Genomic DNA, 23,693 nt, shown 5'->3' with positions numbered 1-23,693 from the left:
TATGTTATACAACGTAACTTCATCTAAAATTAACTGCTCTTCTTGCAGGTCCCCCTTCCAGGGTGGGCTACAGGGTCTGCGTTCCTGGGGTGGGGGGAAGGGGCTATTGTCAGCCCGACCTGCGTCTCTCCATCTCCCCGTCCGCCGCCCCTCTGCGGCACTTGGTGGGAAGGCTCTCCCTGGAGCCCTCCCGACCGGACTCTGTTGCTCCTTCCGTGAGCCCCTCAGCTAGAAGGAAGCAAGTGGGCGAATCTTGGCATGCCTTGTGCCGCAGGCACGGTCCTGCATGAGCGGCTGTCTTCCCGCCAGCCTGGGAGGGACAGCTCCCACGCTGGTGTCCCCGCCCCCGAGCCAGGTGCAGCGCAGGTGCGTCCCTCCAGCGAGAGCCACAGCGAGACCACATCCTCCGTCTCGGGACCTCTCCGAGAGGATTTCCTGCATATGTGAGGCCTCATCCTTGAATGCCAACACCTGCATACACTGTTAACCCATTTTGGAAGCAACTCTTCCTGTCTGGATTCCCTAATCCACGTTGACTAAATGGAAACCCATAATGGTCACACGGTGATCTTTCCTCGGTGCCTCTGGGCCATCAGTATGCACGTGGACCCTCAGCTGCTGTGTGGGAACACCCTCGGCCGAGAGTTGATCGAACCTAACTTGTCGGTTTGTTCGCTCCAGTTTGGCCTGTGTTTCCTCATCATCCTTCGTTTGTTACCCGGTTGTGAGGATGCGCATGCGCTGTGCGGCCGTCTGCCGGGGCTCCCCCGCCGCCCTGCATGGCCTTGCCTCTCGTGCCCTTAAGTTGTTGTTTTTAATTTGTCATGAGCTGGGGCACAAATAACATAGAGCAAAACTAGACAGGCCCTTGTGCGGGGGGATGTCTGGGGCTCACTGACAGGTCAAAGGCCGGGCTTTGTATTACAAGCTTCACGTATCTATCCTGAAGGTTTCAGCACTTCTTTCGCTCCCTTGCTGGCACTCTCTGGACCCTGGGCTGCTCAGATGGCCGCTGGCTCACTGATGGGTCTCAGATGCATCAGAGGAGCGGCTGCTGCAGGCCCAGGCTGCCGGCTTCGGGTTAGGTAAAATGTGCGGGGAAGGCGCTCAGTGTCGGGTGTCTGTGAGCATGGGCTTGGGGGAGCCAGGGAGGTCTGTGCACGGTCACTCTGCAGTTCAGTGAGATGTGCTGCTGGGATGGGAAAGCAGGCCGCCTGGGTCCTGGGTAGCAGGTCTTCTGGGCACAGTGAGCTGTGTCTTTTCCAGGACAAACCACTTGTCGTAGCACCCAGCAGGTGTGAATTCTGTCCCACACTGTGGCTTGGAATGAACAATGTCTCTTCCTGGGCCTCAGTTTCCTATATTGTAAAATAAAAAGGAAAAATGACACCTGGGGGTGGGGGAGTGGAAGTAGCAGTACATGACATGGTAGAGGCAAGGGTCACAGGACTCTTTCCCTGGTCTTCCTTCTGGGAATGAGGAAAATTGCATTGAACTCACTACTAAGAAACCTGGACTCTAGTCCCAGCTCCACCTTACTTCCCTGTGTGACCATTAGCCTCTCTGGGCCTCAGTTTCCCCTCCACGTAAGCAGGAGCTTGAACAGCTCGACTTCTAAGGTCCCTCCCATCTCCAGAATTCCAGGATTCTCCTCCTCTACTCCTCCTCTTCCTCCTCCTGCTGCTCTCAAGGGTGGGAGTGTGCATGTGTGTGTATGTGTGTGTGTGTGTGTGTACTGGGGGCAGGGGAAGGGAGAGAGTCCCACAGAGGATGGGGTGGCAGTTAGGAGGAAAGGGGACCAGGACTTTCCGTGCCACTGGGGCTCAGAGCTTTCTTAGCAACTAATGGCACTTGGGGTTGTTTAATCATTAAAGGAAGGAACGAAGCCAGGAGCGCCTCAAAGTCCAGCCGGCGGCGAGTGACTCTAACAGAGAAGCATGGAGCTGGCAACAATGGGGCCTGGAGCGTCAGGAAATGGGGTCAGGACTGTGACAGCTCCACGCTCAGCACTAGGCTCCGGAGTCAGCCTGCACGCCTACGACATCGGGGTCCTGGTTGTCTACTTCATTTTTGTCATTGGTGTAGGGGTCTGGGTGAGTAGTCCTGGAGGCTGGAGGCTGACAGGGGAGGCAGGGACAGCTCCCATCTCTGCCTGGGGGTGGAGCTGGGGGCAGGGTGGGCAGAAGGAAGGTGGATCAGGGAGGCACAGGTATAAGATGCCGAAATCCTTCTGAAATCCTTCTCTCCAGTCCCTTCTTTTATAGATGGGCAGACTGTGGCACAGAGAGGGGTGTCACATGCCTGAGGGCACATAGCAAGCAGAGGCAGACCAGGCAAGGACCCCAATCTCCCAACTCCCTGTCTCTGCATCTGTGGCTTTTGGCCCCACCCATCCCCCATCCCCACTCCGGCCCTCCTTCCCATGCCAGGATTGCCAACTCTGTGATCGCTCCACTCTTGGCCTACCCCACCCTCCACCGGTGGGTGTCTTGGCAAGGAATGGTGCTTTCTAATGGAGCTGGGTTTGGGTGCTCATGGGAAGGAAGCCAGGTGACCCCGAAGGTCCTTCCGCTCTCCACCGTTCACCAGAGCCTTAGCCTTGGAGCGGGGGCCAGGCTCTGAGAGCAGGGAGCCCTGATTTCAGATCCCAGCTGACAGAGCCACGGAGCCCTGGGAACATGCGAATGCTCTGTGAGCCCCCTTTTCTCACGTGGACAGTGAGAACGATAAAGACTACTCCACAGAGGGGTCATGGCCCTGAGTAACACGACACATTTAGGCACCTGGCCCAGTGCCTGGCATGGCAGGCAACAAGATATGGCAGGTGTCACCACGGCCCTTTCAGGAGACGGGCCAGCCCCCTTAGATGCTGCTGGCTGGCAGATTCGAGTCCCAGCCAGTCGCTTACTGAGGTGGGGTCACAAACCCTCTCTGGGCCTCAGTTCCCTTAGCTGTACAGCGGGGTGAACTGTCCCTCCTCCCAAGGCTGATGTGAGGAAGAAATGGGCAAAAGGCTGATCACTGACTCCTGGCAGGAAAGGCACCAGCTCCTCAGTGACTTTGGACAAGTTGCTCCCTGACTCCGGGCTCAGTTTCCTCATGTGTGAAAAGAATTCCTTCTGCTCATCTGGCCTGCCCGAGGGCCGGAGGTGACAGATGAAGTTAAAGCAAAGGCTTCACAAGAACCAGCCCCTCCCCTCCCCCAACACTCCCTAGTGACTAGGGATGTTTCCTTGGGGCAAAGAAGCCCCTTTTCTCTTTTCCTTTCCTCTCCTTCAGGTATCTCTCCCACCTCTAGACCCAATCAGAGACCTGCTGGCTTCAGCATTTTTTTTTTTAATTTTATTTATTTATTTGTCAGAGAGAGACATCAAGAGCACAAGCAGGGGAGCAGCAGAGGCAGAAGGAGAAGTAGGCTCCCCACGGAGCGAGGAACCCGATGTGGAGCTCGATCCCAAGACCCTGGGATCATGACCTAGCCCAAGGCAGACGCTTAACCAACTGAGCCACCCAGGCATCCCGAGCTTTTAGCATCTTAATTAAGTTAGGTTTCTGCTTCCATGCCCGCCATCCATGCTCCCAGCTCCTGAGGCCCCAGAGGAACTCACTCACGCCCACTCTCCTCTCGCTCTTCAGATGAGGGGTCTGGACGCACTCCTACAGTGTGGTCCCACTTCAGGCCAGGGCAGAGAAGCCCCAAAGGGGGCCCCTCTCTGCTTGGGGCTGTGGGGCTTTCTGCCATCCTAGCCGCAGTGTGGGAGTCCCGCAGAAAGGAGATCAGATATAAATCATTTCCTGAACTGGAGTTTGGACAGAAGGAGGGCTAAGGGGGCAATAACCAGAATCTTGCACACTTGCCCAGCACGGTGCTGCTCGCCAAGGCTTTAACCTCTGTTGACCCCTTGGCTCTTCACACCAGCTCTGGAGGACGAACGGTGAGGCCCAGAGAGAGGTGGTGCCCCTCCCAAAGGCGGTAGAGTAAAACCAGTGAAACTGCCCATCTGCGTCTCATGGTCCCCCAGTGCCTGAGCCCAGGAACAGGTTGCTGAGGTGGGGCAGAGGTGGGTGAGCTCTGGAAACCCTCAGCTCTCTCCCCTTCCTTTCCAGTCATCCATTCGAGCGAGCCGAGGCACAATTGGTGGCTACTTCCTGGCGGGGAGGTCCATGAGCTGGTGGCCGGTGAGTCAATCTTCCTCCCTGCCCCTCCCACCATTGGATCCTCGTCTAGTCTTCTTTTGCTAACGTCTCAGCCCCCCCGCGAGTGGGGTTCCTGGCGCTCTGGGCTCCTTCTCTGTGGCCCCAAGTCACCCCACCACCAGAAAGATCTTGTTAACACACATCTTAGGTGAGTGCCCTCCAAAAGAAATAACCTAGAACGTTCCTGTCTTGGAGAAGCTCAGGTTAGCTGGGCAGACAGACTCACAGACAAGAGGAGGGAAGCAGGGGGGCTGTGAGTATCTCCTGGAAGCCTCTGGCCTCAGTCACAGGAGGTGGGAAGGAGATGTATCTGCTTAGTACCGTGGAGCAGTGAAGTGAGGGGGACCACAGACGTCAATCCCCAGCAACCTCAGGGAATCAATCCCAATGCCTTTGCCAACCCCAGTCTCCCCTATCCGCCCGCCTCACTTGTTTCTCTTAGTCCACAAAACTAACTTCCTCTTCCTGAAACAGCACGGAGGGAGGTACGCCCTGCCTGGAAATCGAATGGTAGGAGAGTCAGCCTCCAGGGTGCTGTGGCTGTGTACATGCGCAGACACGCCCGGCTCACACACGCGCGTGTGCATGCACGCACACACCACCAGCCATCCCTACACCCCAAGCTGGCTCTCCCCACTTTCTCCACCTGCACAGGTGACAGACTCACTGAAGAGGAGAGGAAGCCCAGGACGCTGACAGAGCTCTCTGGAAGGTTCGGGTATCTGGGACAGGAGGAGTTCGGGTCAGGGAGCTCTCATGTCTTCAGCGTGAGAGAGTCCCCAGGACAGCAGGGGATGGAGGGCCTGGCAGCTCACAGGGAGAGTGGCTGGGTCCCTGGTGGTGTCAGCCATCCCCTCGACAGAAGAAAGTAAGCCCCTTGGAGGCCATTCCTCTCTGCTGGTTCCCCAGCCCCACCCCCTATCGCAGCCCTGGAGATGAGTCACTAGCAGGGACAAGAAGCAGGGCAGAGCACCTCTCTGGTGCATTTGGGGGAGTGACCAGGGGCTGGCCTGGGTGCTCATCCGGTCCTGCAGAGAGCAGATCTCCCTGCTCCATGTGAAACTCTGTGTCTCAATGTAGGTGTGAGGAAACCCCATGCCTCTGGACAGGAGGAGGGTGCTCCCGAGACCAGTGGGGTGTGGAGATGGGCCGCCTCCATGGGGCACGGCCATGTGTGTGGTGTGGAGCTGGGCCTCCTGCCCTGGGAGCAGGCTTCAGCCTGAGCAGAGCCAGCCCTGCTTAGGGTATCTCTGTCCCATCTACAACCCTGGAGCTTGCGGGAGTCTGTGACAGAAGTCCCATAACTTCGTGCCCTTCCCTACTAGGCCAGTCCTGAGACATGCCTTACCCCCACTCCCTGTACCCCAAAGAGAGTGTGTGGCTGGGAATCCAAGAGCAGGAGCAGCAGCATCCCTGGTCCCAGGGGGCCCGTCTGGTCCCCCTGCCAACCCTGATGACCGATGTCTCTTTGAGTTGTGAGCTAGGAGCCTGTGCTGAGTGGGTTCGAGGCAGCTCCCTGCTCCTAGAGCAGCCTCAGGGAAGGCCCAGTGCTCTGTGCTCTGGCTAGGTGCTCCAGCCCTGGCCCCACCAGCATCCCCGGGACCACCTGAGTGTGTGTGTGTGTGTGTGTGTGTGTGTGTGGCGGCAGAGGTGTCTGCGGCAATGAGCAACATCAAGCCGGTTGTAATCTCTGTGCCTTTATGCTGTCTACGGTCTGATCTCTGAAGGCCTCAGTACCTTTCCTTTGTTTTCGCTTTCTACCGCCCAGCCACCTCTAGAACAGGCAGTGGGAACAGGTGAGTCCCCACGTTCTACAAGTGGAGAGTCAGGATTTGCAGGAGGAAGTGATTTTATTAGGCTGACACAGGGGACAAGCCCAGAGCAGAGTCTACACCTCTGGCCCCGGGGCCTGTCCTCAAGGCCTGGTCTCTGCCCAGGCTCCAGAGCCCCTCCCTCTGCCCCTCCCCCTGCCCAACGAAGGATCCCGTCCAAGAATAAAAGGTGATAGTAATGAGCGCTTATTAGGAGCTCAGCAATAATTGTGCAATCGTTACTGGAGTCAGTCTAGTTACCGGAGCCAGGGTTCAAAGGTTCATCACTCACTGGTTCTGGAGCTTGGGCAAGTCATTTATCCGTGCCTCGGTTCCCCCCTCAGTCAGCTGGGGATATAACAGGATACCCGGCCCAGAGCTGTGGTGAGGACTGCATGAGGAAACTTAGAACGGTGTCCAACCCTTGGCGACACTGCTTATGTACTAACTGTACTAACCATTATGATCCTTTTGTCAGTGTCTCTAAGGCCTCAGAGTAGTTGGCTGCCTCCTAGAGAAATATGACCTCAACTCGGAGGCTGGCCCAGCCTGTGGTCAGCCCTTCGGCTTCTCCCTCTGCCTGGTTTTGCCCTGGAGCCTGGAGGCACTGGGGTCGCAGGGGGCCTTTCCAAATCCCTCTTGAGGGGACCTCCCCCTTGCCCTCAACATCCTCATCTCTGGAGGCCCCCAGATGGACAGCCCAGTGCAAAGCCTTGTCCTCCCTACATGGACCCTGTTCCCCATGGCTTTCCTTCTTTCCCACTTGGCCACTCACTCACTGGGTGGCCTGAGGCCAGTGGCTTTGTTTTTCTCAACATTATTTCCTTCTTCTGTAAATTGAAAAGATTAATGCCCATCCCTTGAGATGTTCATGAATATTAAGTGTATTGCTGCATATTAAATGCCTTGCACAGTGCCTGGGTACATAGGTACCCAGAAAATGTCAGGTCCATCCCTCCTCCTCTGTGCTCCCTCATGTCCTCTCCTTCCTCTGATCTCAGATTTCCTGAGCCCAGCTCCTGCTCCGTCCACAGCTCCTGAGGCCCATGGTCCTGGCTCCGGACTGATTTGGGTTAAAACTGACCCTGAACCTTGACCCCACTTGTGCCTTGCAGATTGGAGCCTCTCTGATGTCCAGCAACGTGGGCAGTGGCTTGTTCATTGGCCTGGCTGGGACAGGAGCCGCTGGAGGTCTTGCTGTGGGCGGCTTCGAATGGAATGTAAGGAAGTTGGCCTGGAGGTTTCTCAGGGGGAAATGGAAGTCTGAAGCTTCCCTGACCCCCATCCCAGTCTTTAGTGTTGAGAGAAGCATTGGAGGTATTTGGGGAGGCTGCATGGTGAATCAAAAACCCATTTTATAGATGAGGAAATCAAGGCCTGGAGGAGGAAGAGGGACTCATCAGACCACACAGCACCAAGATTAGGTCCCAGGTCCCTTGCTCCCTGGCTCAGTTCTCCCCCTGGGGTAGGGGTTGCCTCTCTCTCTGCATCTAGGATGTAGAGACCTACTTCTCCCCACTCTCCAAGGCAACCTGGCTGCTTCTGGCCCTGGGCTGGATCTTCGTCCCCGTGTACATCGCCGCTGGGGCGGTCACGATGCCTCAGTATCTGAAGAAGCGGTTCGGCGGCCACAGGATCCAGGTGTACATGTCTGTCTTGTCTCTTATCCTCTACATCTTCACCAAGATTTCTGTGAGTACCCACTCGAGTATGGCCATCTTCTTCTTTAAAATGCTGAATTTATTTTTTTAAGAGTTTATTTATTTGAGAAATAGAGCACGTGCGCAAGAGCAGGGGGAGGGGCAGGGGAGAAGGAGAAGCAGACTCCCCACTGAGCAGGGACCCTGATGCGGGGCTCGATCCCGAGACCCTGGGATCAAGACCTGAGCTGAAGGTAGATGCTTAACTGACTGAGCTATGCAGCCGCCCGAAAATGCTGAGTTTGTGTCATGGCTTATTGTTGGATGTAGGGATGGATAGATGGATGGATGGATGGATGGATGGATGGACAGCTGATAGATTGGTAGAAGGAAGGAAGGGAGGAAGAAGGGATGAAACCACATACCTTCAATGCAAGTCCCCGCTCAGCAGTGGAGTGATCACAGATGAATAAGAAATGTCTGTTGTGTAAATGACAGTCCCTCTATTCAAAGACTCCATCATCTAGAGCTCATTCATTCATTTATCTTTCCGTTAAGTGATTCTCCATTTAGCACCATGCATTGATTACCTAGAATGTTACAGTAACAAAGGTCCTTATTCTTCCTTCCTTGACCTACACTCAGAAAACACACTTAGGGCAAATAGCTTGCCCACATCCACACAGAATGTAGCTGTGGGACTGGAACTAAAGTTTGGGTCCTATGCCCCAGTCCAGGGGTCCTTGCACCCTGCCCTGTTGTAGGCGTGGGATGGGCTCGTTAAAGAGCCGTGCAGGGGGGTCAGCAAGCAGGCACTGACAGGGACTGAGCTTGAAAATGAGCCCAAGTCCGCTCCGGCAGAGGACGCTCCAGAGTCCTCTAATAAACCTGAACACGGGGTGTGTCTGAAGTGCGGTCCTCTGCACCAGGCTCCTGCTCCTGCATGTCTGTGGGAGCTGGCCCCGCAGCTGCCTCTGCTCTGCTAGGGAGCAGGCCGCGAGCCTCTGGGGGCCCGCTCTCCCCTCTCCGACCCCTGCTCCCCGCTTCACCTCCTCTGTCTTCACTTTATTCCTTCACCCCTGCCTTCTGGGCAAAGACTCTCCCATCAGCGCCCCAGATGACATTGTTCCTGGCTCCAAAGTTGGATGTGGGGCTCCTCTGCTCGACACTCCCTATGGCCCCTCAGCGTCTGCAAGGTCAAGCCCGTCCTCCTCAGCACAGCACTCTAGGCTCACCCTCATCATGGGATGAGGGCTGCCAGCACTTGGTATCGCTGACCTGGTGGCCACAGCGAGGGCCTCAAGTGACCTGGACTCCTGGTCCTGGCTCTCTGCAGACTGACATCTTCTCTGGAGCTCTCTTCATCCAGATGGCCTTGGGCTGGAACCTTTACCTCTCCACGGCGATGCTGCTGGTGGTGACGGCCGTCTACACCATTGCTGGTAGGGCCGAGGGCAGGTTGCATTGGGGTGCAGGCATCAGGAGCAGAGACCAAGAGACGGGGAGAGGTGGAGAGGGATACCTAGGGATGCAGCAGCAAGCAGGGGTGTGACTAGGGGATTGTTATTAGGACTGGAGTCATCAGGACCTGCTCTAGACAAAGCCACCAGCCTGCTTTCCCCTGTCTCCCCCAGGTCTGGTCACTTGGGACCCCAGCTTGTGGCTAAGTCAGCCTGCAAAGCTGGGGAATTTCAGTGGAGTTGGGGTGGGTGGGAACTCCCAGTACAGCGGAGGAATAGTGCTGGGATATCAACAACAAGAGCTAACTGAGGCACAGTGGCCACACTCAGGGCCTGCTGGGGAGAGAGAGAGCTAGACCAGAGTGCTTGTGGCTAGGACCAGCCAGTGGGGGGAAGGCAGACAGAGAGAATCCACCTGCTAAGAGGGCTTCTCAGTGTGCCAAGCACAGGGCAGTCACCCAGAGAGGAAACCTTTGTTGGTGTTGACTGATGAGCCCTCTCCTTGGGTCCATAGGGGGCCTCACGGCCGTGATCTACACAGATGCCTTGCAGACGGTGATCATGGTGGGGGGCGCCCTGGTCCTCATGTTTCTGGGTAAGGTAGAAACCTGAATACATTCCGCCCCCCCCCCCCCCCCCATCCCGTAGAAACTTCTTACTGATCTGTCTTGGGCTTTCATCTCCGTGGTTTGATTGGAACTTTCCAGAGCACAGAGCCTTATTCCACCACCATCCCCCCATTGGGTTCCAAATGAGCGAAGTTCTCGCTACACCAACTAAGGGTCTGAGCCCCACGTCCCTCCCCGATTCCCAAGTCCTATACTAGTTCCAAGCCCCAGGGCCCCACATGGGACTAGAAGCTAGGGTAGGGGCATGGAACAGGCCCAGTGGGGTCTCAGGGCCGTGTCACTTCCTGTGGTCTCTTTCCACAGGCTTTCAGGAGGTAGGCTGGTACCCAGGCCTGGAGCAGCGGTATAGACAGGCCATCCCTAATGCCACAGTCCCCAATACCACCTGCCATCTCCCCCGGTCTGACGCCTTCCACATGCTCCGGGACCCTGTGAATGGGGACATCCCTTGGCCTGGCCTCATTTTCGGGCTTACGGTGCTGGCCACGTGGTGCTGGTGCACGGACCAGGTGATGCCCCGGACAGGCTTGGCCCAGCCCATCACAGCCTGGGGTGGTTCCCTGTGGGAAAACCATGCATCTAGAAGCAGAGAGGGTTGGGCCTTGTTCCCGGACCACCTCAGGGCTCACATGTGACTGAGCTGAGCCCCACCAAGCTGAGTGGCCTGCCGCTGCCCCTCCCTTTTCAGGTCATCGTGCAGAGGTCTCTCTCTGCCAAGAATCTGTCCCATGCCAAGGGGGGCTCTGTGCTGGGGGGTTACCTGAAGATCCTGCCCATGTTTTTCATTGTCATGCCTGGCATGATCAGCCGGGCCCTGTACCCAGGTAGGAGCTGGATGGTGTTGCACTGCGGGTGGGGTGGGGGGGGGGGGGGGGGGTGGGGGGGGGGGGGGGGCCCACCTGTTACTTCTATTAAGAATACATCGTGTGTCAGGCTTTGTGGGCCAAACATACAGTAAGTGTTTTAGAAGAAGACATTTGTATCTGAATGTCATTTTAAAATCCTACTTTCCCTTTATAAGGGAAAGACCAATGAAGGCATTCTTGGTGCCTTCTAAGGATTTTTGCCTTTTAAGCAAGATATAAGGCCTCGAACCCACAAGAGTCTGTCAGGCTTTGCAGGGTAGAATGTGGTCAAGAGATTTCCTGGAGATGGCTAGATTGTGGTACCCAGACATCAGCCTGCCCCTTGACCCTCTGGTTCCTACAAGAGATGCTGGTTCCCTCCAGAGTCAGCAGGAAAAGGTTTCTTGTAGTTTCTTCCCATTGGAAAGCAAATATTGGGCTCTAATGGCCATCACTTCTTCTATAGATGAAGTGGGCTGTGTAGATCCTGATGTTTGCCAAAGAATCTGCGGGGCTCGAGTGGGCTGCTCTAACATCGCCTACCCTAAGCTGGTCATAGCCCTCATGCCTGTCGGTGAGTCTTGCCTCCCCCACGCCACCCTTCACGCCCATCCCCCAGCTTCCTCCAATCCCTGCTGCCCAGGAGGGGTGGCCTTAAGGATGGACATGGATGGGAATAGGGGATAAAACCTCACCTCCACACCTCCTTCCCCCAACACCCACCCACCCACACACACACACAGTTTTCACGAGCGTCCATACACCCAGTCTGGGTCTAATCCTGGAGATGCAGGGATGAAAGGCCGGCCCCTGTGCTTGGGGTTTATGCTATCCCCAGGACACCTGGGCTCACTGAGGATACAATGCTGCGTCACCAGTGTGGGGACACAGTGTGGCTGAGGGATCCCTAAGGAGGCACCTGACCCAGCCTGGGGAACCTCAGAGGTTTCCCAGAGGAGAGGACATGGAGCTGAATCCCGAAGAACATTTTAAGCAGACAAATCCAGATGTAGGTGGGAAATGTCGTTGGGGAAGGAGGGACTGCATGTGCTGAGGCTGAGGGCTGACAGAGCAGGAAGTCTGAAGCGGCCTCTCGGCCTCTTGGGGCTTACCTGCAGGGGGAATGGGCTGCGGGAGTGGAGAGGAGGTCGTGCCCCCTTACTGTGGAGCAGAGCATTTCCTCTGGGTTTTCGGCCAGAGCACATGAGGGGATTCAAACTTCAGAAGGAGCAGTCTGAGGGAGAGCTTAGCTTTGGGGAGGCAGAGGGAAGGTTAACAGGGGTTCGCGGTGGCCCAGCTGAGGGTGCTGATGGCCTGGGCCAGGTCAGTGGTTTTGGGGTGGACAGAAGGGATTTAAAGATCTTTGTGAGGTACAGGTGGCAGGATTTGGTGACTGATTACATTCGAGGGATGAGAGAGACAGAGGCATCCAGAGAGGGCTCCCAGGTCCTGGGCTTACGATGATATTGAGAGTAGGGATATAGGCAAAAGCCAGGTTTGTAAGGGAAGTGCTCGAACTGAGCTCTTCCCTCTCTCCCGTAGAAAAAGAAATGAATCAAAGAAACAGTAGAGATGGTAGGAGGCCCAGCTGGGACTGGCCGTCCACAGGGAGGCTGATCGAGGGAGGGGGCTTGGGAGGGCAGCAGAGGAGGGGTCTAGGATAACTGAGTGTCTGCTGTGGAGATTGGAGTTTGCTACCAAAGGAAGCAACAGAAGGCCCCAGAAGAAGGTGCTGGCCTGGGTTTGTTTGGAACGCCTTAACTCTTACAGGGAGACCTCTAGGAGATGGTTAAATGTTTGGACTGGGAGGAAAGAGGGCCGAGGTTGGGCTGATGGAAAGTGGTCTCCCCAGGGAGACGACTTGTTCCTAGAAGCTTGATCATTAGAGTCATAGAGACCGCAGAGATCAGTGGGTTCTACCCTCTCCTGCAACCGGGGGGAGAATAGGTCCAGAAAGGAAGGAACTCATTCAAAGATCACACAGCTAGTTACTTGCAGAACCAGGAAACAAATCCAGGCCTTCTGCCTCCCAGGCCAGGGCCTTAACCCGACACCCCTGTGTCCATGAAAAGGCACACAGACAGAAAACACTCCATTCTTTTTTTTCTTCTTCTTCTTTTTTTAATTTTTAAAAAAGATTTTATTTATTTATTTGACAGAGAGAGACACAGTGAGTGAGGGAACATAAGCAGAGGGGAGTGGGAGAGGGAGAAACAAGCTTCCCGCCAAGCAGGGAGCCGGATGCGGGGCTCTATCCCAGGACCCTGGGATCACAACCTGAGCTGAAGGCAGGTGCTCAATGACTGAGCCACCCAGGCACCCTAAAAACACTCCATTCTTAACAAGCACCCTCCTCCCCAGCAGGGGCAGTAACCCAGTGTCTACAAACTCTGAAACCCAGACCAAGGAGTCACCCAGTCCCACTACTCTCGGTGATGGAGCTGAGGAGTTTGGGTGCAGGTTACTTGCTCAAGGCCGCAGAGCAAGGCAGAGGCAGCGCTTACCCAGAAGCTGGCCTCCACGGCTCTTGGATTCCTCACTCCCCCAGATGGAACCTCCTGCAAGCCATCACCACCCCAAACCCCCGGCTCTGCTGGACCCTGTAGGCACCGTGGTCCCCGGCAGAGCTGGCCCTGACCGGCCAGCTGCCCACGGAGACCTCGCCTCTCCCCAGGTCTGCGGGGCCTGATGATTGCCGTGATCCTGGCCGCCCTCATGAGCTCACTCACCTCCATCTTCAACAGCAGCAGCACCTTGTTTGCCATTGACGTGTGGCTGCGCCTCCGAAGGAAGGCCACTGAGCAGGAGCTGATGGTGGTGGGCAGGTACGCTGGCCCCTCTTCTGGAGCACCCCCTCCCTGCAGGCAGGACCCCTCTCCCCTTGCCTCCCTGCCCTGAGCTGCCCTGGGGGGCGGGGGCAGGGGCGCAGCCGGGTCTGGGTCCCGGGACTGGCAGTTGGAGGACCTGGTTCTAGCTCCAGCTTCCTGCATGACCTCACATAAGTTCCTCCCCAGCTCTGGACATTTCTCCGCTTCCAGAATAAGGAGGAAAAAAAAAAACCCTTCCCTGTCTGTTCAACTTTCTCTTTCTCTGATGACCGAGTAAGTGAGAGAAGCTGACAAAGCATTTAAGAAAGGGAAGGTGAACTGTAGGGGGGTCGGAGGTAGTTAGCAAGCAGCTCACCCCCAGGAGCTCTAGAATAACTCCGGCCATTATCCCAGGAAAACGGAAAGCCTGTTGTTAAATTTACTCCATCAGACTCACCCTGAGCGTTCCCCTTGCATCACACCTTGTGCTGGGGACACCGGGGCGACGTGTACTGGTCTGACTGGGCTGAGGGCTGAGCGTGGTAGCAGGAGCACAGGTAATGCAGCGTGGGCTGCCGCAGCCAGGAAGTTGACAGGATGGCTGTCTCCAGTGGACGCAGAGCCTTGAACAACAAGTGGGAGAACTTGAACTTTATGTCGTTGGTTTCGATGTCGTGCTTTTCAAAGTATCATTTGGAGGTTTGTTTTCTTTTCCTCCCTAGGCTTGTAGTTTACACGGGGTTAAGGGGCACTTTCTGGACTCTTCGCTTCATAAATTAAGGCTCCCTGACTCAGGTTTCTGGACGAACACGTTTATTCTTTCCGTTTGAAGATGGTACTTGGCTTTCGATAACTTACCCTCTTCCATCTCTGTGCCTTCGCACCCACTGTTCCTTCCATCAGGATGGCTCCGGTCTACAGCTGCCTAAGGGGGTGCTGTGTGTAGGGCCTGAACGTTTAAGGATCTGCGAGGGGAGGGGCTCCAGTGGGGCGTGAGGCGGGAAATGTGGGAGGGAAGGGAGAGGAAAGAACAGGTGCTCAGAGACATTTCCGAAGACCCTTCCTTCCTTCTACTGAGGCGGTTTCGCACCTTTTATTTCATCCATCTGTAGGGTTCGTGCGCCATCTCCTGGCCATTTGCATTATTGCACCCAAGAAAAATTTTCAACTCGTGCATGCAAAATTGTTAAGAGAGCGCTTTAGGGTACTTGGGCCTGAGCCAGGATCAGTTGAGGTGAAGTCAGGAGGAGAAGGTGGAGTCCCCGCTCTGAGATAAATGCCAGTGTAATGGAGAGGCGGGTTAGACCTGGAGGAGCCCAAAGAAGGGAAAAGTCTAGCCCTGTGCCCTCCCTGCAGAGTGTTCGTGGTGTTCCTGGTTGTCATCAGCATCCTCTGGATCCCCATCATTCAGAGCTCTAACAGCGGGCAGCTCTTCGACTACATCCAGTCTGTCACCAGCTACCTGGCCCCGCCTATCACCGCCCTCTTCCTGTTGGCCATTTTCTGCAAGAGGGTCACAGAGCCTGTGAGTGCAGCAGGGCCCCTGTCTCTCCCTGCACACCAGAGGGCGGGGAGGTCCGGGCTGTCCGTAGCCTGGGGTCTCTTTGGGACATAATAGACATACTGACCGCCTCCTCCAGGCTTCCATCTCCCCATCCATAGCGTCGGGTTTTGATTCATTCATTCACTTGATAAACCTTCATCGATCCTATTATGCAAGCTTCTGGATGCGATGGTGTACAAGGTTCATGTAGGTAGGTCCACCATCTCTGGGCCAGGTGAGAGGAAAGATGATTCAATAGGGAATAACCATAAGGTCTAGTGGCTGCTGTGAGAGTGGAGGTTGGGAGCACCTAACCTATGGGATGCCTGGGAGGGGGCCAGGGAGGACTTCCTGGATGAAGGACCTCTGAGCCTAGACTGAAGAATGAATGGAGAGGAGAAAAATGTTTCCGACACGTGGAAGAGTGTGTGCAAAAGGCCAGGACAGACGGGAGGCTCCCTGGGGTCTGTTCCCTCTCTAACCCCATAAGGTTCTGTATGTAGGCAAACACCAGCCACAAATGACCCTGCAGGTGCATCACTGATGAAGCTGCTGCAGGTTGATGGGCTGGGAGGAGCTAGAGGGGCCAGGGCGGTTGCCTTGGTCACTCCCCAGGAGAGCCGAGAAAAAGAGGGGCCTGATTGTGTGGGCTGTGCTTTGGGGGCTAAAGGATGTCATGGACACGGTTCTGCATGAGCCACAGGAGAGCTCAACGTCATTGCAAAGGACACCCCAGAAGCTCCTCTCCCTGGGCGGGGGATGGGGGGGACAGGTACCCAGGCCACGTGTTGACCGTTTCTGGAACTTTAACCTCCCTGCTGATAACCAGGTTCACAGCAGGTCTCGGCTGAATTCTGGGTGTTTCTGTTTGTTCCAGAATTCTTGCTGTCAGGATCGGCACCTCGTTTTAAAAATATGAGCCTTCTGACCCTCACATATGGGGAAAAGGTGTAGGTTTGGGTCAAGTGGTGCTATAAACAAGGAACGAGATTTTCTTTCTTTCCTCTTTCTTTCTTTGTTTTTTTTTTTTTTGTTTGTTTCTTTCTTTGTTTCTTTCTTCCTTGGTAAAAAGAAGAGCTCTATTCTGATTCTTTATTTATTGTAACAGAAAATCAGGATGGGAGATCCTGGTTTTCCCTACTTATTACAAAAGCATATCCCATTCTAGCTGAATAGCAAGCATCTATACTTACTATATACTAGTTTTTCCTATCATTGCGCATGAGAAAACTCTAAGCCAGTGAGGTTGTCTCACCTGTTCAGTCATTCTGGAACGGAGCCATGATCCAAATCCTTGTCTGGCTGACTCTGGAGACTGTGTCCTGCTCAGGGCGCCACTCTGCCTGCTTTTAAGTTCAGCAAAGGCTCAGCATTACGGGGGAGCTCACTGAGGTGGGCCCGCAAACAGTGTAACAGACCTGAGCTTGCCAGGGCCCCCCCATGTCTGCCCTCTCTCCACAGGGAGCCTTCTGGGGCCTCATGTTCGGCCTGGCTGTGGGGCTTGTGCGCATGATCCTGGAGTTCTCCTACCCAGCGCCAGCCTGTGGGGAGGTGGACCAGAGGCCGGCCGTGCTGAAGGACTTCCACTACCTCTACTTTGCCCTCCTGCTCTGTGGGCTCACTGCCATCGTCATCGTCGCTGTTAGCCTCTGTACCAGCCCCATCCCTGAGGAAAAGGCAAGTGGAGCGCTGGTACTGGGGCCCCTCGAAATGCTGTCCCTTCCCCCACAGGGCCTGGGATTCTAGCACTGAGCTTCATTCCAGTGGCTCAACTCCTCTGTGGCCATACACACGTTCTTGGGAGAGGAGCTCACTGGATTATTCAATCCCAGGTGAAAAGTAATTTATTCAATTGAAAAATTACTCAGTGAACTTGTCCTATGCGCCAGGCACTGTGTTAGGGTTACAAAGATGAATTGTCCCTGCCACTGATTGTCTGGGACAAACACCAACGCCGACAGTTATCCTACCAGGAGAAAATGTGGGAAGGCGCCCAGCATAGGAGGGGTGGTCACCCCTGGGGGTTGGCAGAGGGCTCCCCGGCAAGGTCACTTTGAGCTGGCCCTAGAAGGAGGAGTAGGGATTCATTGGTCAGTGAAGGAACAGGTAGATAAGAAAAGACATAGAGTCTCCCAGAGCCCAGAGCCAGCGCCCCACTCTCCTGTGCTGACAGATTTCCCAGTCCTCAGTCTTTTGAAACCTTTCATCTTTACCTCATGGGTGCAACCATGACACAGCACTGCCATCTGTGTGGCTTCCACAACCAAAGTTTATTTTCTCACAGTTCTGGAAGCAAGAAGTCTAAGATCAAGGTGTTGGCAGAGTTCTTTCCTCTGAGGCCCCCCTCCTTGGCTTGCAGACGTCTGCCTTTGCCTCTGTGTCCTCACCCTGTCCTTCCCCTGTGTGTCTGTGTTCCAATCCCCTCTTCTTATAAGGATACCAGCCCTATTGGATTGGGGTCACTCTGATGTCCTCATTTAACTGTAATTACCACTTTAAAGGCCTTATCACCACAAGCAGTCACATTCTGGTGTATTGGGGGTTAGGACTTTAACATATGAATGGGGGGTTATAGAATTCAGTGGATAACAGAACTGGTGCCAGAAGCTAGTCCCAGAACTTCAGGAGGAAGGCATTACCTGTATGGTGCTGGAGAGTTTGCAAAATGACTTTATACCCTTGACATCACTAATTCCTACAAACAAAGGAGTCCAGACAGGCCAGTTTCTCTGGTGGCTTATTCCAGAAGTGGTTTCTCTCCACTGCTTTCTTCAGCTTCTCCGTTGCTTACTGCCTCACTCACACACGGAAGAATCTCTCACTTGAAATCCCCTCCCCATCCCTCTTCCTCCCTCCCACTCTGCTCCCCAACAGCGGACTTTGCAGGGTGGTCACTGGCAGCCTCCAGTTCCCACCTCTTGTCTCCTCATCCAGTCCGCCTGGTGTCCCACCTTCCCACAGAAACTGCTGTCACCAAGACCCCAGTTACCCTCTTGATGCTAGAAATGAATGATCCTATCCGCATCTTTGTTGCCAGTGAGTTCTGAGGAGAACCAGCCACCACACACCACGTCCTGCTCATGTCCCTGACACACTCCCCTCCAACCCTCTGCTCGCTCTTCTGAAGCCTTCCTCATGGCCTTCAATATCAGTGTCCCTTAGGGACCCACCTATGGCCTTTAACCCTTCTCACCCACACTGTCCCTGAGCTGGTTTATCCTCTACAGGAAGATGAAATTCCATTCTCTCCCTCTTGCCCAAGATTCAAACCCAAATCCTGCTTTAAAGAGACACCGCCCATACACTGCTAATGGCACACCGTGGAAGTATGAAGTCACGCTTACTGAGAGGTCCTTATAAGCGGAGAAGCAGCCTGGGCTCTCCTGAGACCGTACAGACACATAGCTGGGAATTGGAGGAAAAGGACAGCCGCTCCCCCGGTGTGCTGGACATGTCTGTAGGAATTCGGTGACAGGGGAGGGACTGTTGGTCCAATCTGTAACCAAGAGCTGCTGGGCCAAGAAAAGAGCTTTTTGGAAAGGAGATGGTACAGAGCTCAGATAGTCCTGGTTGGGCCCAACCCATATCAGCTAGAGAACTTGCTGGGTTTCCTGCTGCGCCTTACCCGGACAATCTCTGCTCTGTGGCAGCAGGCCCCGTGGGCACTCTGTAGGCAAAGTCTCTGAGCTTTTCCAGTGCCCCAGCTGATGGTCCAAGGCGGGAACCTGAGAGCCATGTTCACTGTTTCCTTGCACCAACACTGCCCCCAATGCTATTTCTTATTCTGCTGTTCTAGCAGCCTCCAGCCTGGATCCCTTCAGTTCACTCCAAGAGAGCTTTCTAAATCCCACAGCTCAGAGTCTCGTCTCTTTGTCTAAAGTCTGCAGGGACTGTCCATCGCCTATGAGTTTCTTTTTAAGAGTATCAACTCCAGGGGCGCCTGAGGGCTCAGTGGGTTAGGGCCTCTGCCTTGGGCTCAGGTCTTGGTCCTGGGGTCCTAGGATCGAGCCCTGCATCGGGCTCTCTGCTCGCCGGGGAGCCTGCTTCCCTTCCTCTATCTCTGCCTGCCTCTCTGCCTATTTGTGATCTCTGTCAGATAAATAAATAAAATCTTAAAAAAAAAAAAAAAGAGTATCAACTCCACAACCTGATCTTGGAAGCCTTCTGTCATGGGGCACCTACCTCTGTGTTCAGCTTCTTTCCTCCCAGTCTATGAGTGGGGAGCCTAGAGCAGGTGCTCAGAGGGGCGCAGCTCATCAAAGGAAAGGGCATTCGGGCTGAGAGCCAGGCCTCCTGACTCAGCCTTGTGCCTGTTCCTCATGCTCAGCCGAGTCAAGCAGTATTTTCTTTCCCTCCAGCTTGCTCGCCTGACATGGTGGACACGGAACGGTCCCCACCCTGAGCTGGAGAAGGAAGCCCCAGAGGGCACGCCGGGAACATTGGAGATGCCATCTGGGGTGAGCCCTCCAGGAGATGGAGGGACAGAGAGCTCCAGCCAGGGCCGGGACCAGCATGGAGGTAGGCTGGGGCCACGCTGGGGGCATACATCACACAGGAGTAATGGGGATGCCGTGTCATGGGGCCCCAGAGACCCTCCTTTGGGGATGGGATCTCGGATGCCAAAAAAAGAAAATGACTGTTCCTCCCTTCCCACAAGGCTACTAAACTATTAGAGAAATAAGACAAACAGGGCAGGCAGATAGGAGTCAAAATATAAGTATATACATACTTATAAGTATATAGAAGTAGAAAGATTTTGTTTATAAGTAGAAAGTAGAATATAAGTAGATAATTATATAATTAGGATAAGTATAAATATAAGTAGAAAGTAGGTTATATATAAGTAGAAATATTTTATATTTAAGTATATATATAAGTAGAAAGATTTTGTTTATATCCATGGGAAGGTGCATTTCCTTATGGTGAAGCCCAGCATCAGACAGAGATGCCCATCAGCTCCTACCCCTGTGAGCCCTGCATTGTCAAGAAGGAGGAGGGAGGGACACAGCCAAGTGTGCCCCCTTCATGTTTCCCAAATCTACCAGCAGGGAAGTCCCCTCACCTCCCCTGGGCTGAATGAGTCTAAGGGCAGAGAAATCAAAGGGTGTTACACTAACTGAGTTCCCTCCAGATGGAACGAAACATGAGGCACATCAAAGAAACTTACTTCCCACAGGGCTTAACCATTCTGCCTAGAGTCACCCAGACACATGGCAACCCTGGGTCCATACTGTTCTGTTCCTCTTCACAAGGTTCTTCTAGACCAACAAGCATTCCTATGGGTATCGTCCTTGAGCTGCTGATGGGCCATATACTTTTGGCCTCCTAGAGGTCCTTAAATGTGTTCAAATAGTCCCTTAGTGAGATGTACTCTAAGGCCACACAGTGTCTGAAGTTGAAAATTGGCATAAGACTTACTGTTACTGCTTTAGACACAGCACAACTGTAACCTTCTCACAGTGTGATTAAATAACCACATTAGAATAGTCTGATATAATGACCTTCTAGAGATCTCCTAAATTATAAAATTCCTAAGGAAAAATTACAGTCAAAAAAGTTAAATCAGGTGGCAAGCAAAGCCCCAAATCAATTTCTCTTGCCCTCAGGAATTAATAATTTAATGATATTTAAGTCCTAAATTTACTTCCTGCCTCAGTTAGAGGGAACTCCAGCACCTAGGTGGAGTTGGGGTGCCTTGGTCAGCAGCCTTCTTCCGTTGGATTGGTTGGGGCTCCTTCTGGGCCTCCACAGTGTCTTAGTTCCATTCCCAGCCTCTGGGAACTTCTAATAAGTCATGTTAAGCTGAGAGCATAGGTGACATCATCAAAGTGCCAGCTGGTAGACCTGAACTTCAGGCAGCAGCATGCCGCTCGAGTCCCTCGTCTTTGCCAGGTTCGGGGGGCCCTGTGCTCCCCTAGGCCTGAGAAATTGCCCACCTGTCTTGACTCCCTCCCCTTTGCTTAAGGCCCTGCTAGAGAAGCAGCCAGGGGCCTGGAGTCAATGACATCATAAGCTCCAGCATCCCACCGAGAGCCAACACTCTCATCTTCTTGCCTAAGCTGCGACAATTAAACGCCAGTGGTCCACTCTAAAAATGTATGCTTAATGGAGAATGTAACCCTTTACAAACTTCCAAGGGCAAAACCCATATGGGCTGACTTCAGAAAGCCCCACCAATGCTCAAAGTCAACACCCCCACCCTGCCCCCTGTCTAATCAGTTGTCCCATTAGTTTCAGTGTGTTTTGCTTTGCACAATGTAACCCCTTGTCTCTTTTTCACATTTTGTGGTCTGTGCACCAGATGGGGTCTCAAAAGCCTTTCTCCCCGCATCACGGCAAGAACCAGTCTAGGTTCCTATAAAGTGTATGGCAGGGAGGAAGCAGAGGCCCTTCTAGGAGGTGGATCCAAGAGAAGAGAGGGATGGAAGAAGCTGGGAAGGTAGCTTTAGCAGGAGGAGGAAGGGCAGCACTCCCGCTGTCCCGGTGGAACCCCGGCATGAGACAGACGGACGCCATCATCGCGGCTTTTCCTGGCTGTTCCTGTGGCCCAGCGCAGAATCTGTCCCCAGAGAAGCAGAGAAATGCCAGCCCCGTGTGGGGGCTTGCTCCCCAAAACAATGAAGGAGGCACTTCCCATTCTTAGAAGGCAACCCCTGGAATCCCCCTCTCGAAAGGCCCACAGGCAGAGGAAGCCTCATCTGTGTTGTCCTCAAGTTAGACAGAGACATGGCAGTGTAGTTTTGTGTCCTAAAAAAAGAAAGATGACAAAAAAAATTAAGGACAGCAGAATAGGTCAGAAAGAAGTGTACGCACACTCACATGTACGAGGTCATGGCTCACCAACAACCACCTCGTGACTTCTGAGCCTTGGAGCTGGCGCAATGCCCTGTGCATCACCGGCCTCTGAAGGCGGCCCTGAGAGTCAGAAGAGAGTTCTTGAATGGGCTTGTAAAATGCTACAACCCAGGACCGTTGGAATGCCATGCGCCTGGTATTGCTTAGTGCCACCTTAAGCAGGTCCCCTCCTTTCTCTGAGCCTGTGTCCTCCTGGATACAAGGTAGGAGTGAAACCAGATGGTCTCTTGATGGGACCAGAGACTCTGTAGTCACACTGAGCTTACCAGGTACCAAGTTCCAAGGTCATTAAGATCATAAAGCATTTCCTGTGGGTTCTGTCCGACCTCGATGAAATATTAATTTTAATATGTCATCTGCTAATGCAAAAAAGAAAAACCTTTAAAAATACTTACCTTATTATTTCCTTTAAACTTAGTTTTTAAAGAACTGAGCTACCCTTTAACCTCAAAGCAGCCCCAATTTGGGTGCTGGGGAGTCAGGTCCACACCGGCTCAGTCTCACGCGTGTTTGGAACCGTAGTCAGCTGAACCTTTCCCTGCTGCTCCAGCAAGGCTCACTTTTCGAAATGCTAGCAAATGTCCGTTCTCATTTGATGCTCAAAGCAACCTGGAGAAGACCCGAGCCTCGCAGTTAACCTAATTGAGAGAGAAGTTGCAGCTCGGAGAAGCCGGTGGGTGGTTAGCACAGGACCTCAGGCAGGCCAGCCCGGAGTGGGAACGTGGCTCCCAGCTGTCCTGGAAGAGATCATGCCCTACTCCGTCCTCATGCTCTGCATTGGGATGAACCCCATTATCCTCACCGCATCCCCCTACTTGCATCACTGAGAAGCTCTGCTGGAGGACTGGACGCTGGGGTCAGAGCTCTGTCCCAGTCTCAGCTGGGCGCCCAGTCTATAGGTTCCCATCAAGGCCCCAGTGCCACCTGCCCCTCTTTCTGCGCGCCCCCCTTCTGTGTCTCACTAGTTTCCCTTCCCTTGCCCCTTCTCTCTCCCTGCCTGCCACCTGGCCTCACCTCCCCTTCTGCTTCCCTTGCCCCCCCCCGCCCCCCCGGCTGTGGTCCCCAGCCCGGTGCAGGCGGTGGGGCCGGCTGCTGTGGAACTGGTTCTGCGGGCTGGCCGGCAGCCCTGAGCCCGCACGGAGCCCTGAGGAGATGGCCGCGCGCCAGCGGGAGCTGACCAGCATCGCCGAGGAGCCGCTCTGGAGAACCGTCTGCGACGTCAATGCCATCCTGCTCCTGGCCCTCAACATCTTCCTCTGGGGCTATTTTGCCTGACTCCGCAGACCTGGCTTCAGTGGAGACCGAGTAAACGGAACTGGAGCCTGGCCAGTCTGTCTTGCTGTGGAAACTGGGGACCATGGAGGCTGAGCCAGCAGAAGACCCTGCCCCAGACTGCACACCGGCCACATGGAGAAAGGGAGACCAGAGAGGGCTCTGGGTTTGCTCAGGGCCACACAGCAGGACTCACACTGGGTCTTCTGACTCCAGCTCTTTTTCCATTTTACTGCCTATGTTCCTACCTCAGAAACACTGTTCCCACCCCCTGGGTGCTTCCTTTCGGGAGCTTTTACTGTTCATGTGTGTTGAGGCTTAAACAAGTGGAACATATAAGAAACGGGGTTGCAAGAACATTGCAAAAGTCCAAGTGCATCTTTGCTCACTGGCATCCCTTCCCTCCCCACGTCGTCCCCCACCTCCCTAGTTCCCAACCCCTAATCATCTCTTTCCAGCAGGCACCTACCCAGGAGGGCCTTTACTTCCCCTGACAGACCCCAGGGAATGAGGGGCCAGGGCAGAATGGAAGCGTGGTGACAGATGGTGTTTGGGCAGGGAGCTCTGGGGGGTCTCTCCTTGGTGCCGCTCAAATTCTGCCCCTTCCCACCATCACTTCCAAACACTGCAGTCT

At 54.3% G+C, this 23,693-nt stretch overlaps 1 protein-coding gene across 1 annotated transcript; it reads left to right on the top strand.

Moving 5' to 3' along the window:
- Positions 1 to 1,934: 1,934 nt before the first annotated feature.
- On the top strand, positions 1,935 to 23,489 carry SLC5A9 (solute carrier family 5 member 9). Its single transcript, XM_032846666.1, has 14 exons — positions 1,935 to 2,093; positions 4,108 to 4,179; positions 7,124 to 7,228; positions 7,536 to 7,700; positions 8,985 to 9,090; positions 9,623 to 9,703; positions 10,041 to 10,246; positions 10,426 to 10,561; positions 11,049 to 11,156; positions 13,257 to 13,407; positions 14,746 to 14,914; positions 16,394 to 16,609; positions 19,291 to 19,450; positions 22,854 to 23,489. Exons 1-14 carry the CDS (start codon positions 1,938 to 1,940, stop codon positions 23,060 to 23,062), a joined length of 2,040 nt encoding a protein of 679 aa, XP_032702557.1. The 5' UTR covers positions 1,935 to 1,937; the 3' UTR covers positions 23,063 to 23,489.
- The last annotated feature ends 204 nt before the right edge of the window (positions 23,490 to 23,693 follow it).

Source organism: Lontra canadensis, unplaced genomic scaffold (genome assembly GCF_010015895.1).
Source record: "Lontra canadensis isolate GAN:19392208 unplaced genomic scaffold, GSC_riverotter_1.0 scaffold179, whole genome shotgun sequence".
In the NCBI taxonomy this organism is placed as follows: domain Eukaryota; kingdom Metazoa; phylum Chordata; class Mammalia; order Carnivora; family Mustelidae; genus Lontra; species Lontra canadensis.
Note: the sequence above shows the minus strand (reverse complement) of the source record. Positions and strands in the feature narration are given on the sequence as shown.

Coding starts and splice junctions, on each gene's coding strand:
- SLC5A9 (XM_032846666.1), top strand. CDS start 1,938: ATGGAGCTGGCAACAATGGGGCCTGGAGCGTCAGGAAATGGGGTCAGG. Junction 9,091..9,622: donor GGCCGTCTACACCATTGCTG/GTAGGGCCGAGG, acceptor TTGGGTCCATAG/GGGGCCTCACGGCCGTGATC. Junction 10,247..10,425: donor GGTGCTGGTGCACGGACCAG/GTGATGCCCCGG, acceptor CTCCCTTTTCAG/GTCATCGTGCAGAGGTCTCT.